We start from the raw sequence: 15,920 nt of genomic DNA, 5'->3' as shown, positions 1-15,920 counted from the left end.
TAACAAGCATAATACAAAGTTTTGTATACAAGTGTAATAATAGTAACAGTTGCAGATTGTTCTATTTAGACTAAGTCTATGCTAATTCACAAATTACCTCAAATGCCATACACGGCGTTTGATCCTTTAGATTGGCAGGTTTGAGCGCAGGAATATATAGTACAGAATACAGAAACCAAATACTACATCGCCAATCTGGAATCATTTCCATTCATGTCACCCATCCGCATTTGTACAAGTGTCTTCAAGTTCACGTGATCGCAAACGCTCAGCTGGTCAGGTTTGTATTTACTGCATTCGGTGTTTGAAAAAAAACAAACATGAATTACCATTCTGAAACATCTTGTTGTAAGCGCGTTTGAGGAGGTGGTTGGTTGTTTCCTGTCGTCGCCGATTCGGGGTCTGAGTTCGGCTCAAACATGTAAGGCTGGACAACATTTCCCTCAGCAGTGACCATCATTACCGGTGTTTCTATTGACCTTACTTGTGAGTATTACCAATCCACAGCAGGCTACAGCATACATCACCCTAGTTACCTGTGGTTGGCCTGGCCGTTCGTCACTCAGAAAACAACAGGCCAATCAGAAGAGAGGCTCATGAATATTAATTAGACAGGCCCAAATCGACCTGTTCTTTGCAGAGCTGTAAAAATATATTGAGAAGGTTTTTGGTTTTGGTACTTATACCGCAAATATATATTCTTAAGGATATCAAGACTTAAAATAAAACTCCAAAAAGATGTAAAATATGTGGCCTTTAATTCAGCATGCATTTTATACTTCACATCTATGGTATGACTTTTGGATGAACATCCTCAAAGGACGCAGATGAGAAGGGGTTGCATTTAATAGGGGTCTATTACGAAGCACATCTCCTGGAGTATTCACAGATGAACTCAATTTAAGGCTCATAATGACCTCTTCATCATATCAGCAGAATTGTATTGATCATAAGGGAAAGCAGATGGATTTTCATATTACTGTGAGGCCTCCTCTGTCATGGCTGTATGAGCAATTATAAATCATTTGCTGTCTGAAAATCGAAAAATAATGAGAAAACAATGTTTTAAGGGCACACAATCTTTTATCATCAGTTACTACACTCTGAGTGACAGCATTGTTTACAATTAAGTGTGATTATGAGGATTTGAGGATTTGTCAGTCATTCAGCAGTAAGATAATGCATTTCCTACATGTCAATCAAACAGCCAACTTTCCAGCAACTGTAGACAGACATGCACCAGATGTTTGTGTGTGTGTTTTCATGTGTGTGAATGTCTTTTTCCATGTACGTTACAGGTCTCACAGTAGCTGATCTTGTGATGCCTTGGTGAGCTGCCAGCATGTACTTAATGGATCGATGGAGAATTATTACTTTCCATTTTTGAGATTAATATGGAAAAGAGTGGGACTTCAGTCCAACAGTTTGGATCAGCCTTCAAAACCATTCAGATTTAAGGCTTTTCCAACCCACCACCATTTAAAATGCTTTGCCTATATGCCAATTAATCTTTCTTTCTCTGAGAGTATACATAAAGCTTGTAATACCCAGAGACTACTTTTAAAAAGGCCTGCATGATGAAATGAATACATATTCCTCTATGTATAGAGACCCAGCAATGCAGTAACCACCTTAAATTGTGGATTTTGGTAGTTTGTTATGGAAATGTTAAAAGAGAACAATTGTTCATAAAAAGCCAAGCATACACGATCAAATTCTTTTACAAAATCAATGTTTTTTGACATACAAAAATCTGAATTGCTTTCAATTTTGCGTTAACCAGTGCAAATATGTCCCAAAAGCACATATAAGTATCAATAGTGATGCACAACAGTTGTGAAATCGTACAGTATGTACTGTAAGTGTAAGTACTATATGTACTGTAATGCTGTCTTTAATTCTTTGCCAAGGTTTGTGTTCATCATAGGTACTTCTGTAGTGCTAGCATTTACCTCGATGCGTAGGAAAGGTGTTCCATGGCTACAGCACCTTTGCAAGGTTACTTGGAGAACCATCGTCCTGATGCTCATTGGGTTCTGCTTCATGAACTACAGCCCAAAAGATGGATATTGTGAGTGGGCTATACATATTTTCCAGTCCTATACATATTTTCCAGTCGTATCATAACTTTTCTTTTATTTTAGTATTTTTATTTATTTTTTATTATTTTTTTTTTGGAAGGATGCCAGTGGTGGTGCTGGCTCACTTTGTTCCCTTTTAGTTATTTGTTTTTGTTTCATTTATTAAATTTATAAATGTAAGATGGGATAAGTCAAGTCTATAGCATTTTTTATTTAGAGTTAAAGGGGATTCAACTTTAAATCCTGACCTAACAAATTGCATCTGAACTGCCAGTGATGCTGTTTTGTTGTGTGGGAAAGAGCGTCTTTGATATTTTATATGAGAAAATCATATGTATTTGTACCTACAATATTTGTGCAACTTATTTTTCAATTATAATAATAATTTAGTTGCATTGACAGTCCACAAAAATCAGTGGTGCACATGCCTCCTCAGTTTGATTGCATTGGAGTTATCAAAGTACAATAGGAAGCAAGAAGACTCATTACAGTTGTTGTTCCATTCTGGCTGGCAGTGACTGATACCAGACAAAGAGTGACCTGCACCCTTCAATCTGCCCCCTTATTAACGTAGACTGTGAACTTTTTCTCAAGTAATACGAAAGCGTTACATATTCAAGTCACCAAATCCTCACTTTGCAAATGAAGTCTATTAGCCTCTGTTAATGATGAAAGAAAGAAAGCCAAAATTTCTAATCCAGGGTCTCACAGCAGCACATTAGGACTGTCAGGGTTAAGCGAGGAGGGTAGGGAGAGCCGTGTGACAGGTCAGTGCAGAGCAGTGCTCATACTGTACATTAGCCAAAGCAGCTTAGCTGTCTGGCAGGATGGATGTGTAACTAAGTTAACAAAAATGTTGTGATACTTTCCAGTGATCCAGTGGCAATCATAATATCTGGAGCCGTTGAACAGAGGTGCACAGAGCAAAAACAAGCCTGGCGTTAATGGTCAATTATCACAGATAGGGTTTCATCATGCCAGCTGCACAGTGGATTTTATGGAACTTCATGTAATGTAATTACAGCTTTTGCCCTAAACTGCAAGATTGACTCTTTCCATATCTGAGACCTCAGCCTGTGGATCACTCAGAATGATGTTTAGAAACCATTTCCCCCCAATATACCAGGCTTCAAATGCAACAAAATGTATTACAATTCATGGAAAATTATTTGACTAAATGATCTATTTAAACATGGCCCTAGTGAAGATTTTAGTCAGTCTGTCTCTGGTTGGCCACTGAAGCCATTATCATCCTTGGAACATAATTTAAAGAACAGCAGTCATAGAAACATATGCATTAATGCTTTCTATGATCCATTGCAAATCTAGCAAAACAGTCCCACTTTTGAATAATAATTACCCTAATGTTTCTCCTTTCATAATTTAACTCACACTGAGCTACAGCAAACACAGGTAAACACTTTTAAAGCATTGCGATGTTGATTGTAAACTAATCCTTTTGCAAAATTACTGACTGTCAATTCTTTGATTGATAAATTGCACAGCGAGATTTGCTCTAGAAAGTGTGTGTGTATATGAGATTTAATTGACAGATACCATTAGTCACCGAACCACTTCCTTTCTCCATGCGCAGAGGTGGAGTGTTTCCGCTTTTTATTTGATTTGTTGGATCAATGATCAGTATTATATTGTTTCTTGTGGCCCTTGGTACGTGCCACAAAGAGGTATTCAATTAACTAATGTGCAGATTACCATCAATCTCTTGCTCTATATCGCTCACTCCCATCACCCTCCCCGCCAGCATCTCATCAGATAAGCATTATTAGTCTCCGGCAGGATAGATCACACCTCTAGATTTCTGCAGTGAAGGACTTCTCACCTCAGCCTGGCTCTGTGTCAGCATAATCATCATTAGCCTATGTTATGAACATACATCTGCTCTTCAGTGAAAAACAAAACACCTAGAAGGATTCAGACCTTAGATGTACAGTAAAAATCTTATCTAAAATTAATTTTATATTCTTTGCTACTGGTTGCTGTGTATTTACAGTAGTAGTTCTAGAGCTTAATTAAATTACAACTATATATTATGATTTAATTAACTGAACCAGGAAATAAATATATATATATATATTTCCTGGTGTATATACTGTGTACAGTACATTTCAAATATTTTTGTGGAAACCATGGTTAATTTTTCTTTTCAGGATTTTTTGATCAATAGAACTTAAAAAAAATCTATTAGGTTTTATAGGTAAATGTTTAGTATAAGTTTAAGTAGTTTCTAATTTATGTTAACTTTAAAAGTATGTATATTCATTATAAAAGTGATATATATTATGATATATAACAAATATTATATACTTATATGCTATTATCCCACAATAGTGTATTTTTATATAATTTATGTCATGACAGAAAAGGTCTGAATCCATTACTATAAGAAATTCCTGTTAAATCTTGTAAAATCCGGACAATATTTTACATTAATGAATCCAGAGAAAGATATAGAATCTATACGAAAAGCACTTGCATAGCTAAAGACACAAAAACCCACCACTGACTTGCTGACTACTATTAAATGCAAACCTATTAAAATACATTATATATGAGTGTGTTTTTCCATCAATTTGTAATAGTAATCTTGTATGTTTATGTTTTTGTGTGCATAAATGTGTTAGTATCCTGGTCCTGGCTACGGATACCCGGAGTGCATCAGCGTTTGGATTTCACCTATTTTGTCCTGAAACTGATGAAGACTTTCTCTCCCCACAGAGAGATCCCCTTGAGGGAGGTAGGTTAAACTCTACGGCTCACATTTCTCTCAAATCAGACATCTGTACAGGAAGACACTTGTTCTGAAGTAAGGATTAATTGCTAGAGGTTACAGTATGATGATGTCAATATGTTAATATGTCAAATAATTGTTTTTGATTAGCTTATTACTATTGAGTCTTATAACATATACATGCAAGACTGAATGATTACTAACCCTGTATATTTTCTGCATGTACTCCTCAGCAAAACTGGTGGAATCCCATTCAAGATTTGGTTTTACACTGGCCTGAGTGGATCTTCATTGTGTTGCTGGAGACCATGTGGTTGTGTCTCACTTTCTTACTACCTGTTCCAAACTGCCCCACGTGAGTTCATTTTAGCATCAGGCTTTGCCCATACATTTGTGAAGGAGATTAACTGTCACACTCAACAATACAAACACAATAATATTGAATATAAATCCTGTGCATTCAGTAATTAATGTGTAATGTGTCTGTCAAGCCTGATTTAACTGCAGTTCATCCCTTTATTATCATAATAATAATGTCATTCATACATCAAGCTAATTCCTTGGGTGACATATATGTTGGCATTATTACACAAGCGTGCCGCTGAGAATATATGTGGGTATAAAGTTGTACATTTACATCACGAATGCGCATATATATGCATTGCAATATGGTCATTTGTGTGGCGTTGTGTTTGTGAGATGGTGAACGCACGAGGTGCGTGCCGTACAAGCCCGTGTTGTGCGGCTCTTATGAGATCTGTGATTTATGAGTGTTTGGCGGCTGCTTCAGAGGGGATAATTAGCCAATCTCAGTTTGTCATGTGCACTAAAAGGAGGCAGGGAGAAAGGATTCATCTTCCTTTCTCTGCCTCTCTCCCCTTTTTTCCTCGTATACGCTCAACCTTCCATTTATGTCCTCCTCCTCCTCTCCTTCAAGATTTTTTTTCAATGTGTCTGACCCATCATGACATTGATGATCACATGCAGAGCACTGATAACTCTGCTTGAATAAAAAACATTTTGACCTCACAGTCATTGTCCTTGTGTTGCGGCTTCAAATTTCGCTACGACCAAACACACTTCCATCTAAATAATTAAACTTTTCAATAAATGTCTTTCTTGTCACTGTTGCCTTTGGCTGTTTCTTTGCAACGCTTTTTTGGAACAATATGTGCAATGAACAGCACTTTAAAAATAAACTGAATAATGAATTATGTTACATTTCTATAATATATTCATTTGAATAACAAGGAAGTCATACATCACTCCTTCAAAAGTTTGTTTTAGTAAAATAAATTGAAAGCAGTGAATTTTAATCAACAAGGACGAATTAAATTGATCAAACGTGACATTAAAGGGGTCATTTGATGTTGCTAAAAAGAACATTATTTTGTGTATTTGGTGTAATGAAATGTGTTTATGCGGTTTAAGGTTCAAAAAACACATTATTTTCCTCATACTGTACATTATTGTTTCTCCTCTATGCCCCGCCTTTCTGAAACGCGTCGATTTTTACAAAGCTCATCGGTCTGAAAAGCAAGGTGTGCTGTGATTGGCCAGCTATCCAGTGCGTTGTGACTGGCCGAATACCACAAGCGTGTGACGGAAATGTTACGCCCCTACCATATTGTGATGATGCCCTGTCAGGCTGGAGTGATGATTCAAAAACATGAAAACCCATTATAAACGAGGCATTCGTTGCATCCAGTGGGGACATAATTATTTTGGATTTGAGACTTTAGTCTTTGCAACTTTACAGATCTTCTTTATGCACCAAGAGCTTGTAACACTCCAAAGAGAAAGGAAAATTTGAAATCGCATCATATGACCCCTTTAAGACTTTTACATTGTTACAAGAAAATTCTAGTTCAAATAAATGCAATTTTTTTAAACTTTCTATTCATTGAAGAATCTTGAAAAAAAATGTTTGATGGTTTCCACAAAAATATTGAGCACCGCAACTGTTTTTAATATTAATAATAAGTGTTTCTTGATCTCAATGTCAGCATATTAGAATTGTTTCTGAAGGATCATGTGACACTGATGATAATTCAGCTTTGCCATCACAGAAATAAACTACATTTTAAAATAGGAAAAAGTTATTTTAAATTGTAATAATATTTCACAATATTTCTGTTTTTACTGAATTTTCGATAAAATAAATGCAGCCTTGGTGAGCTTAAGAGACTTCTTTCAGAAACATTTTTTAAAAATCATACAAACCCTAAACTTTTGATTTGAATGGTAGTGTATATTATGTTGTGTCTCCTCTGCTAGTGGTTATTTAGGAGCTGGTGGTATTGGAGATGATGGTTTGTACCCCAACTGCACAGAAAGAGCAGCCACATATATAGACAGGTGGTTATTTGGGGACAACATCTTCTGGTATCCAACATGCAAGGTGAGAATCAGTTACGATCATCTTTAACCAATTCAGTGCATTAAATATCTGACACTGAATGCTTGATTCTGACGGATCAGTTGGCTTTCTTGTGTATAAAAAGAACTGAAATGTATATTTGACCATTGTCCCTGGCAACCAGTTTCCTACACTGTAATATTAATGTGTCTCTTGTATCACTCCATGGTTTCGCAAATCAATATGTCCATTTATTGACTTACTAAGTGACTAGTCATGTAGTAAGCTTCACGCAGAGGATTATTTGCATTAATGGTCTAACTGATTATACATTATCACTTGCTTAAGTGAAACCACAGCTAGTTATAATGGTTAAAATGGCATTTATATTGATATTGTATGGCTTACAATAAGAAAATTGATCATTTCTGTTTATGTAGGTCTTATATTGTACAACAGAGCCTTTCGAACCAGAGGGTGTTTTGGGTACAATTAATTCTATAGTCATGGGATTCTTTGGCATGCAGGTAATTGAAGATACAGTATTTAAGTAATATCAAATAAAATATTGCTATTAACATGAATAGTTTTATAAACAATAAGTTAATATTAAGTACCAGTACTAGTTAATATTGAGCATAAGTAATACTGACTACATTTTATGTACAATATGCTCAGTTATTTTGTTGTTTTGATGAAAAGTGCACAAAAATAGTTCCAATGCAAACTAACATAAATGGGGAAAAAAAACATCTGCACTCTTGGAATGCAGTCTATAATTAAATTAAAGGGACAGAACTAGTTGTATAAACAAGACAAAAATTTGTTAAATATATATAAAAATAAAAATTAATTACAAACAAGTAAATAAACAGTCAAATTTACTTACTGAAGGACATGCACCAAAGACAAGAACATCCAGTGACAAATGAGAGAGAAAGCCTAAAACTAATCCAAAGCCCAACATTTGACTTATCTAAACTGTGTATCTCACAGGCTATAGATCATTGATTTTTCAGCATGTTCTCTTGTCTCATTAATTAATATTACTTTTAGTTCAACGAACAATGACAAATCTATAATATTGGACTGGATTTTGCAACTCTCTTAGACAAACAGCTGTTCTGTCTCAGCGGTCCTTGCTGCTGTGGACAGATGTGTGCGTCTCTGGCAAAGGTCAGAAAAGTTTCTCACCCTTTGATGGTGACAGTGCCCCGATGACCGGTGAGAACTAGACGTGCAAACTCCGTTGCATTGCTGAAATCCCTGTGGGCGGAGGCAAAAAACAGTTAGCGCCAAGCCCGTCAATCAACATGGCTTTGAGAACACGGCAGGTGTCGGCCTCTCCGTCTGTGTCCGTCTGCTCCAGTGTCCTCGGCTGAGGCTCATTCGTCATCACCGAATTAATCAGTGAGCACAGCCAACTTCACAGCCGTGCATGGCTGCACGGGGAGCATTGAAACTTGAGCTCTTTTTCAGGGCCACAACCGCCACTCACATCCTCTCTCTCTGTCCGAACATGATATCAGTATGACGTATGATAAGCATTATTATCTTGCAGTTTATTTGCTGTTAATTATTTTAGTTTACTTATGACCTATTTGGCCTAAAGTGCAGGCCTAATATGCACCATTTTGCTAGAAAAATGGTCAAATGTTTTAAGTATTTAGTCTAATACTGGAAATAATCTTTGGGTCCACAGGCTGGAAAGAATCTTCTGTTTTTTCGTAAAATGAATAAAGGTATCCTAGCACGATTCCACACTTATATGAAAAATGTAAAAAAGCAGATTTCAATAGCAAGAACTGCACAATACAGCAAAGCCCTCTATGTACAAATGCTATATTGCTTGTAGTTGTAGACAGTTTATGAAATAGGTAGGTGTCATATGATATGTGTATATATGCACTAAATGAATTCCAAGGCAGAGATTGCTATCACACCCCTCTCGGGACTGAACCGGATTGGTTGTTCAGCTCACAGATGTCTGGTGGTTTTTGAATCTGGAGTTTTACCATGATTACTGCATAATAATTTCCACTGGTTCTTTGTTTAAACATGCATGACAAAAAAGTTTTGATTTAACTATTATTTTGTTCAAAAGGGTTAAAAAGTTTAATAGCTTAAAAACATACTTAGCATTAAGGAATCTTGTTTATGCTTAATGACGTTTGTTAGTCTTATGAGAAACTATTATATTAAAAAAAAAAAAAAGCTGATAAAATAGTTGGGATGTCCTACATGTAGTCAGACTACAAGTCTGAGGTCAATGCAGTTTTTTTTATGTTTTTGAAAGAAGCCTCTTATGCTCACCAAGGCTGCATTTATTTTATCAAAAATACTTTTGAACAATGTAATGCATCTTTACTGAATACAAGTATTAACTATTTTTTAATAAAGAAACATTTTTGAACGATATAGTATATTATGTTTGCACTCTCAGGAAAAATTATGTAATTTTGAAGTTTATTATTTTTACACATACAGCATTGAGGTCTCTGGGACCTCAAACATGTAAAATGTCAATTTCAGGTCAATCTTAGTAGAACATGAGAGTTAAACTGAACTATGACCTTTGTGCTATAGGTTGGCACTGAGATTTGCATTTATGAAACAAAAAAGTGATTAGATCTTAGATTGAGATGACAATGGTGAACGGCTGGCAGATTTGAGGGTTAAGTGCTCCATTTGGGTGGTCCCACAGACAAAAGGAGCAGAAGCTGGGCTGGATGGGAAGTGCATGAGGATGTTTAAACCCCTGTCTCAGGGGAAATGGCCATGTGCTACTAGAAATGTTTTCCAGGGGCAGCACAGTTCACTTACTGCTGACCTTCCCTTGCAGAAAGGCTATTTGATTGCACCATGTGGGGTGAATTACCACTTTCTGCATTCCCACTCTGTATTTTTTTGGTCTTTGTCAGTTTTAATGAGCATGACGAGTTAAGCAAGCTCAAGTTATATGGCGTGTTTAATCTAAAGCGAATTGTATAGTCATTTGTTCATGGTTATTAAGTGAGAATCATGTTTCTGCACAACGCAGCATATGTTGATCAGAGGATCTACACAAAAAGGGAGTTTGCAGGATTCTTTTCCATGAAAGACCTTGCCTCTGTGTTTTGTTTTGGACTTCTGGAGGCAGAGCTGCTGGAATGCCCTCTCTAGAGACAACAGGTGCTGATGGAGGGGTTTTGTCTGGCAAACTCTAGACATAAAGCTGTGGATGATGGGGGCAAATGACCTGCATTTCTCAGCGATGGCTTTGCTTAAGGTCATTCTTGCATGGCTGGTTATTAATATGAGAAAGAATGTTGCGGCTTAGCAAAGCTTGTATCTCATTTGTTTTTATATGTTAAGGACTAAAGATTTGAAGTTGGGCCATTTATATGAGTGTGCACATTTTTCTAAATGTCCCTTCCATAAATGACATCTGTTTTATGAGTACATTTCATTAAATTATGACAGACAAATATTACCCTCAGCACCTCCAGAAAGCTGACACAATGTCCTGTCCTTACTCATAAGATCTCTCTTTTGTGCCAAGATATTTATCCTTTATACTTTATTGCTTCCTAGGGAACTTTTTTTTTTTAAAGGGGTCATATGATGCAATTTCAAGTTTTCCTTTCTCTTTGGAGTGTTACAAGCTGTTCGTGCATATATAAGATCCCTAAAGTTGCAAAGACTAAAGTCTCAAACCCAAAGAGATATTCTTTATAAAAGTTAAGACTGGTCCACGCCCTCCTAAAACGCCTCGTTTAAACATGCCCCCACATGTCTACGTCACGATGTGGGATGATTTGCATAACGCTGCCCAAATGTTCACGCAAATCAAGAAGGCGTAACTTTATTGTTGCTGCCACCGCCGCCGCCATGTTGTGGAGACGCTGTGTGTTTCATTGCGAAAGCGAAAATACTTTGTTTGGCCTTCCAAAAGAGGACACGACTAGAAATCAGTGGTTAAGTTGTATTTACAACACTGTTCCAGAACAGTTCAACCCAAATATTCAGATGTGTGCAGCGCATTTTTTGGAGGACTGTTTCCTGATCCTGGTAGAGTAGACTACAGTGCCGGCTGTTCTGACTCACAGACTGTAAGTACGTTTTCATATTTAAAGAATTTGCCACTGATGATTCAAACGCGAGTTTTGAGCCGTGTAGAGTAGCACTTGTTGTTTGACATTTCTCCGATCACAAATGCAGACATGGTCTTATGTTTACGCGGCGCGATGCAACGCGTAAAAGGCAGTATAAATCATTATAATCCGTAATTATGTCCCCACTGGATGTAACAAATGCCTCGTTTATAATGGGTTTTATTGGTGTTTCATCGCACCGGGACACGGCATCACAGTATGGTAAGGGGTGTAACATTTCCGTCTCACGCTTGAGGTATTCGGCCAATCACAACGCACTGGATAACTGGCCAATCAGAGCACACTCTGCTTTTCAGAACATTGATCTTTGTAAAAACAAGCGGTTTCAGAAAGGCGGGGCATAGAGGAGAAACAATCATGTACAGTATGTGGAAAATAATTTCCACATTCCAGTTTTTTTAACCTTAAACCTCTTAAAAACATTTCATTACACCAAATACACAAAATAATGTTTAAACCTCTTAAAAACATCACCAAACACCAAATACACAAAATAATGTTCTTTTTTAGCAACGTCATATGACCCCTTTAAGTTTTTTTTTTTTTTTTTTCTTCACATTGGTTTTTTACTTAAGGTATGTAATTATTTTGATGTTTAAATACTTATCCAAGCTTAAATTGTAGAGAAAACTATCAGTAAGCCATTTGTAGTTTGACTTTTTCAGAAAACACTTTGGCACATGCAAAACATTGCTTTTTTTGTTTGACCTGCCCAACAACAGCAACACTCATCCTATGGCGTGAATTTGGGGCGGGGCTATCTGTTTATCCGACCAATGAGAGACAGAGGGAGTGTTTGGGAAACCTGTTTGAAAGGAGTGATTTTAATTTGAAACATTTGCATATTCTCTTTTATATACACTTTTGTAGTCTAGTCATTTATGTAGCCTTGTGCTTGTGGAATATGAGATGCATTATTTTTTTTTAGTTGAACTTATTTTAACTTGAGCACTGCTTTTTTAGAATGGTGTGGGATGCGCGAGACGCTTCAAAAAATGTGAGGTGTGAGTGCAATGGTCAAACACATCCTAGGGCGTTTTACATAGGAAGACAATGGAAGAGTAATGCTTTGGAATGGAAAAACGTGTTCTGTGTGAACCAGCCCTAACATATAACGTAGCCTTTTTAACAAACATAATTGATTGGTTTGTGTTTTTTAAATTTATAAGTGTTTACATCTAAGCATATACGTTTTAATAATAATTTAAAAAAAAATCAAAAAATCAAAATGTACAGTTATTTTTGTTTTTCTTATTTGTAATTAGGTTTTTACTTTATTTTTCTTATGCCATTGTTAACTTGTTTTGTATTTGCATATTATATCTGAAGGATATTTTCTTTTATATATATATACTGTATATACACATTTATTTAGTATGTACCCTAATCACAATTCTCCTCTTCTTCTCACAGTGAAGCTTTTTGAGTGTGCTTTTTGTTAACCCAGACCCAAAGTACACAGATGCCTGATGCTAGTATTTTAAATTTCATTATTCCCAAGCCCTATGACAAATCAGGCCATTATAATTGTATGTTGAATCATATTGGCCAGCATTATGGGGCCACACTGTGCTGAAATAAATGAACAGAGATCTATTTCACTTTACCTAGAGGCACAGCATGATAAAATAAACTAGCCAACAGCAAAGAATTATGCCACTGCTGTTCACACACTGCCTCAGCCTTTGATTATGCAACTCAAAGATGGGTTATTTATAATATAGCACTTGCATACTACATACTATTTAAATAAATTCTCCTTTTTTATTCAGATTTGGTGATAAGCGATGTTGTTTTCGAAGATATATAGAATAGCAGAAGATATATAGAATAGCAAGTTGTTGGGAAAGAGTCCTTATTTGTATATGCTGTAAAGCATCTGTTGAGATGTTTTATTCATTTCCTCTCAACTTTTCCCCAATGCTTCATCCCTACCCTGTCGTCAATGAAAATATAGATTGTGGATTGGACCACAGAGCATATAACTAAGGATTCAGGCTAACAACAAGACTACAAGGAAAATGAGTCCTTTGTCAGATTGTGGGATGATCTGAAGCTGTTTGTGCTTCGCCGTCCCAATAAACAAGGACCCTGAGTTAATTAAAGTTCAACGATCACTACTCCGCAGTTTGAGATTGAAATTGAGCGATTGCCCCACATAGCAATGATTGTCCCACATCCTGCCTGCATAGCCTGGAGACTCAATCTAGAGCCAGCCAGGCTATTTCCACACCATTGATTCTGTCATCTATACAAATGATGGATATTCTCCTAACAAGCAGGTTTGGATGCTGAACTGTCTATAGTCACAAAAGCACAATATTGCCTTAAATGAGCCTATTTTAACAATGATGCTCTAACATTTTCTAGCTATTAAGCCAAGACACTGCAGTCAAAAACTGTTTTCATGCCCTGGTCAATTTTGAAATTTTGGGCTATTTGGCTTTTCATAACTTGTTGTTTTAGACTAGTGGATAGAAAACATACAAAATAAACTTTAAAGTGTTTATTGCATTTGATCTATTTGCATGTGTAATACATGCCTTTAACGGCTGCGTTCTTAAAATGAGTTTTGACCCCATGCATTGAGCCAGAAATCCCAACTTGAGTAGTGCTTACATACACCAAACTTTACAGTTTTATTCCTATTTGTATTTTGAAGTTTTTTACAGAGGGGTCTGTTCAAATATCATTTGATTGATTTTGTTTTATTCCTAACAACATGGTGATTTAAACAGTATTTTCTGATTTATAGAGCGATAAAAAGAGAGATCCAAAATCCCCCCTGTAAAAACCTTTAATATGTTAACAAAATAAAACAAGCATTTTGAACCTGGCTTTATCCAATGTTTAGATTTCTGTTTTGGAAATGTATGTCAATTTGTGCATATTGAATGAGATAATGACTCATTTGCATATTTAAACATATTTAACAAAACTTGTAATACAGAAAATGTTTGCAATTCTTTATGTAATCAATGAACTGGGAAAGTATGGTGATATCGATTACTTAACCTGGGGTGTTCATTTTAAAATATTTATATTGCAATGTAGAAATGTAACATTTGAGAAGACTGAGAACTTTTGCAGGAGGCATGAGGAGATGGATCTGTGTTGCGTGTGTTAGTTTGAGGGGCTTCACCTCCCGGGAGCATCAGCTAATCTGCTTGATTCTTTATGGCAGTGCTGCATTTGGGTTGTCTGATAGTGCTTGCTATACAGGTCTGCATTGATTTGAAATCTGTTTTATTCTGATCCTCAGGGAATCTCTGCAGCCATCCTTTCTAAGTGCACAAGAGACGAAGGATTTATACCTGTCAATAAAAACCTTTTGTAAGTGCTTCCTGACCCTCTAAATCCAGCTACTTCTCCATCCACAAAAGAAGGGATGGGACTCTAGCAGGCACAAATCAGAGGCTGCTAAAACACGCGTTTACTTACCTCTAACGACAGAACGTCCTGTAAATAATCACCCCCCCTGGCACAGGAGTGAGACGCGGCGGGTGATACATCCACTGTCCAACTAGATCACTCTTCTTTACAGCCAAGAGAGAGTGAGCAGTTTTATTTTCCCAACCATATATCTTGCCAAACTCTGGCTTATCTCATCCGCCTGTTGTGAAATTGAGCAGGATGAGGTCAGCCCTACATCTTCAGAACGGTGCACATTAAATTATTTGTCATCTAACACCTTAGCATGAATAATGGCATATAACTGAAATGTTCAGTAGACATCATACGATTGTTGATCTCTACATGCAAAATAAGAACAAAAACAAAAAAGGATTTTTGGAATTAAAAATAAATTAAAATAAATTAAAGTATTTTTAATACTATTTATATACTATCATTATTTATATACTGTCATATATATACTATATTATTTATATACTATTAAAGGATTTTCAGATTTCATTTTGATTTTATTTTAAGTTTCAGTAATTTTGTGTGCTTTTGTCAGTTTTATTATTTAATACTTCTATTTATTTTTAATATTTCTATTTATTTTTTTAGTTTTAGTCATTTTAGTACTTCAATTTTAACAGAATTTTATTATTTTTATTTATTTAAAGTTTTTTTATATATATATTTTAGATAATTTTATTTAATTTTACAATTAATGAAAACTAATTTTAATGGTTTTAGTTAACACTTAACACCATTTTGAGAATATTTAAACTGGGAAACAAGGCAAAAATACTGATTATTTTTTCTATATGAGACCTGCGTTTCTAAAGGTTTTTACATTAAATTTGACCTCATCTTGCCCGTGCTATATGCTCTCTGTGTCTTTGTGAGCCTACTCTACCTGTTCGAGTACAGGCATACACACCTGCTTCAATTTTTATGGGCAGTTCATCATACCAGCTTATTGAGCCCCTGTGTATGTCTGTTTTCATTCCTAAAAGTAATTAACTCCCAGCCAAGAGGGGTTTTTTTTGGCTCGACTTCAGCTGACATAAACGATGCTCTGGGACGCAGCCATTTTACATTAGATAAAATTCCATCGAGCATCCTGGCACTTAGGAACACTGAGGCACATGACTTATTGACATTACTGAGCAGGTGCCAAGCCT

At 36.1% G+C, this 15,920-nt stretch overlaps 1 protein-coding gene across 1 annotated transcript in view; it reads left to right on the top strand.

Moving 5' to 3' along the window:
* Positions 1-15,920, top strand: part of LOC107655416 (heparan-alpha-glucosaminide N-acetyltransferase-like) — a 29,772-nt gene that overhangs the window by 12,788 nt on the left and 1,064 nt on the right. Inside the window, exons 8-15 of the mRNA XM_016442900.1 lie at positions 1,299-1,329; positions 1,911-2,071; positions 4,724-4,836; positions 5,064-5,185; positions 7,108-7,231; positions 7,630-7,716; positions 8,892-8,966; positions 14,606-14,675. Coding sequence (XP_016298386.1) covers positions 1,299-1,329; positions 1,911-2,071; positions 4,724-4,836; positions 5,064-5,185; positions 7,108-7,231; positions 7,630-7,716; positions 8,892-8,966; positions 14,606-14,675 — 783 coding nt within the window. The remainder of the gene's footprint in view (positions 1-1,298; positions 1,330-1,910; positions 2,072-4,723; positions 4,837-5,063; positions 5,186-7,107; positions 7,232-7,629; positions 7,717-8,891; positions 8,967-14,605; positions 14,676-15,920) is intronic.

This window comes from Sinocyclocheilus anshuiensis, unplaced genomic scaffold (assembly GCF_001515605.1).
Source record: "Sinocyclocheilus anshuiensis isolate Anshui unplaced genomic scaffold, SAMN03320099.WGS_v1.1 scaffold763, whole genome shotgun sequence".
NCBI lineage: Eukaryota > Metazoa > Chordata > Actinopteri > Cypriniformes > Cyprinidae > Sinocyclocheilus > Sinocyclocheilus anshuiensis.
Note: the sequence above shows the minus strand (reverse complement) of the source record. Positions and strands in the feature narration are given on the sequence as shown.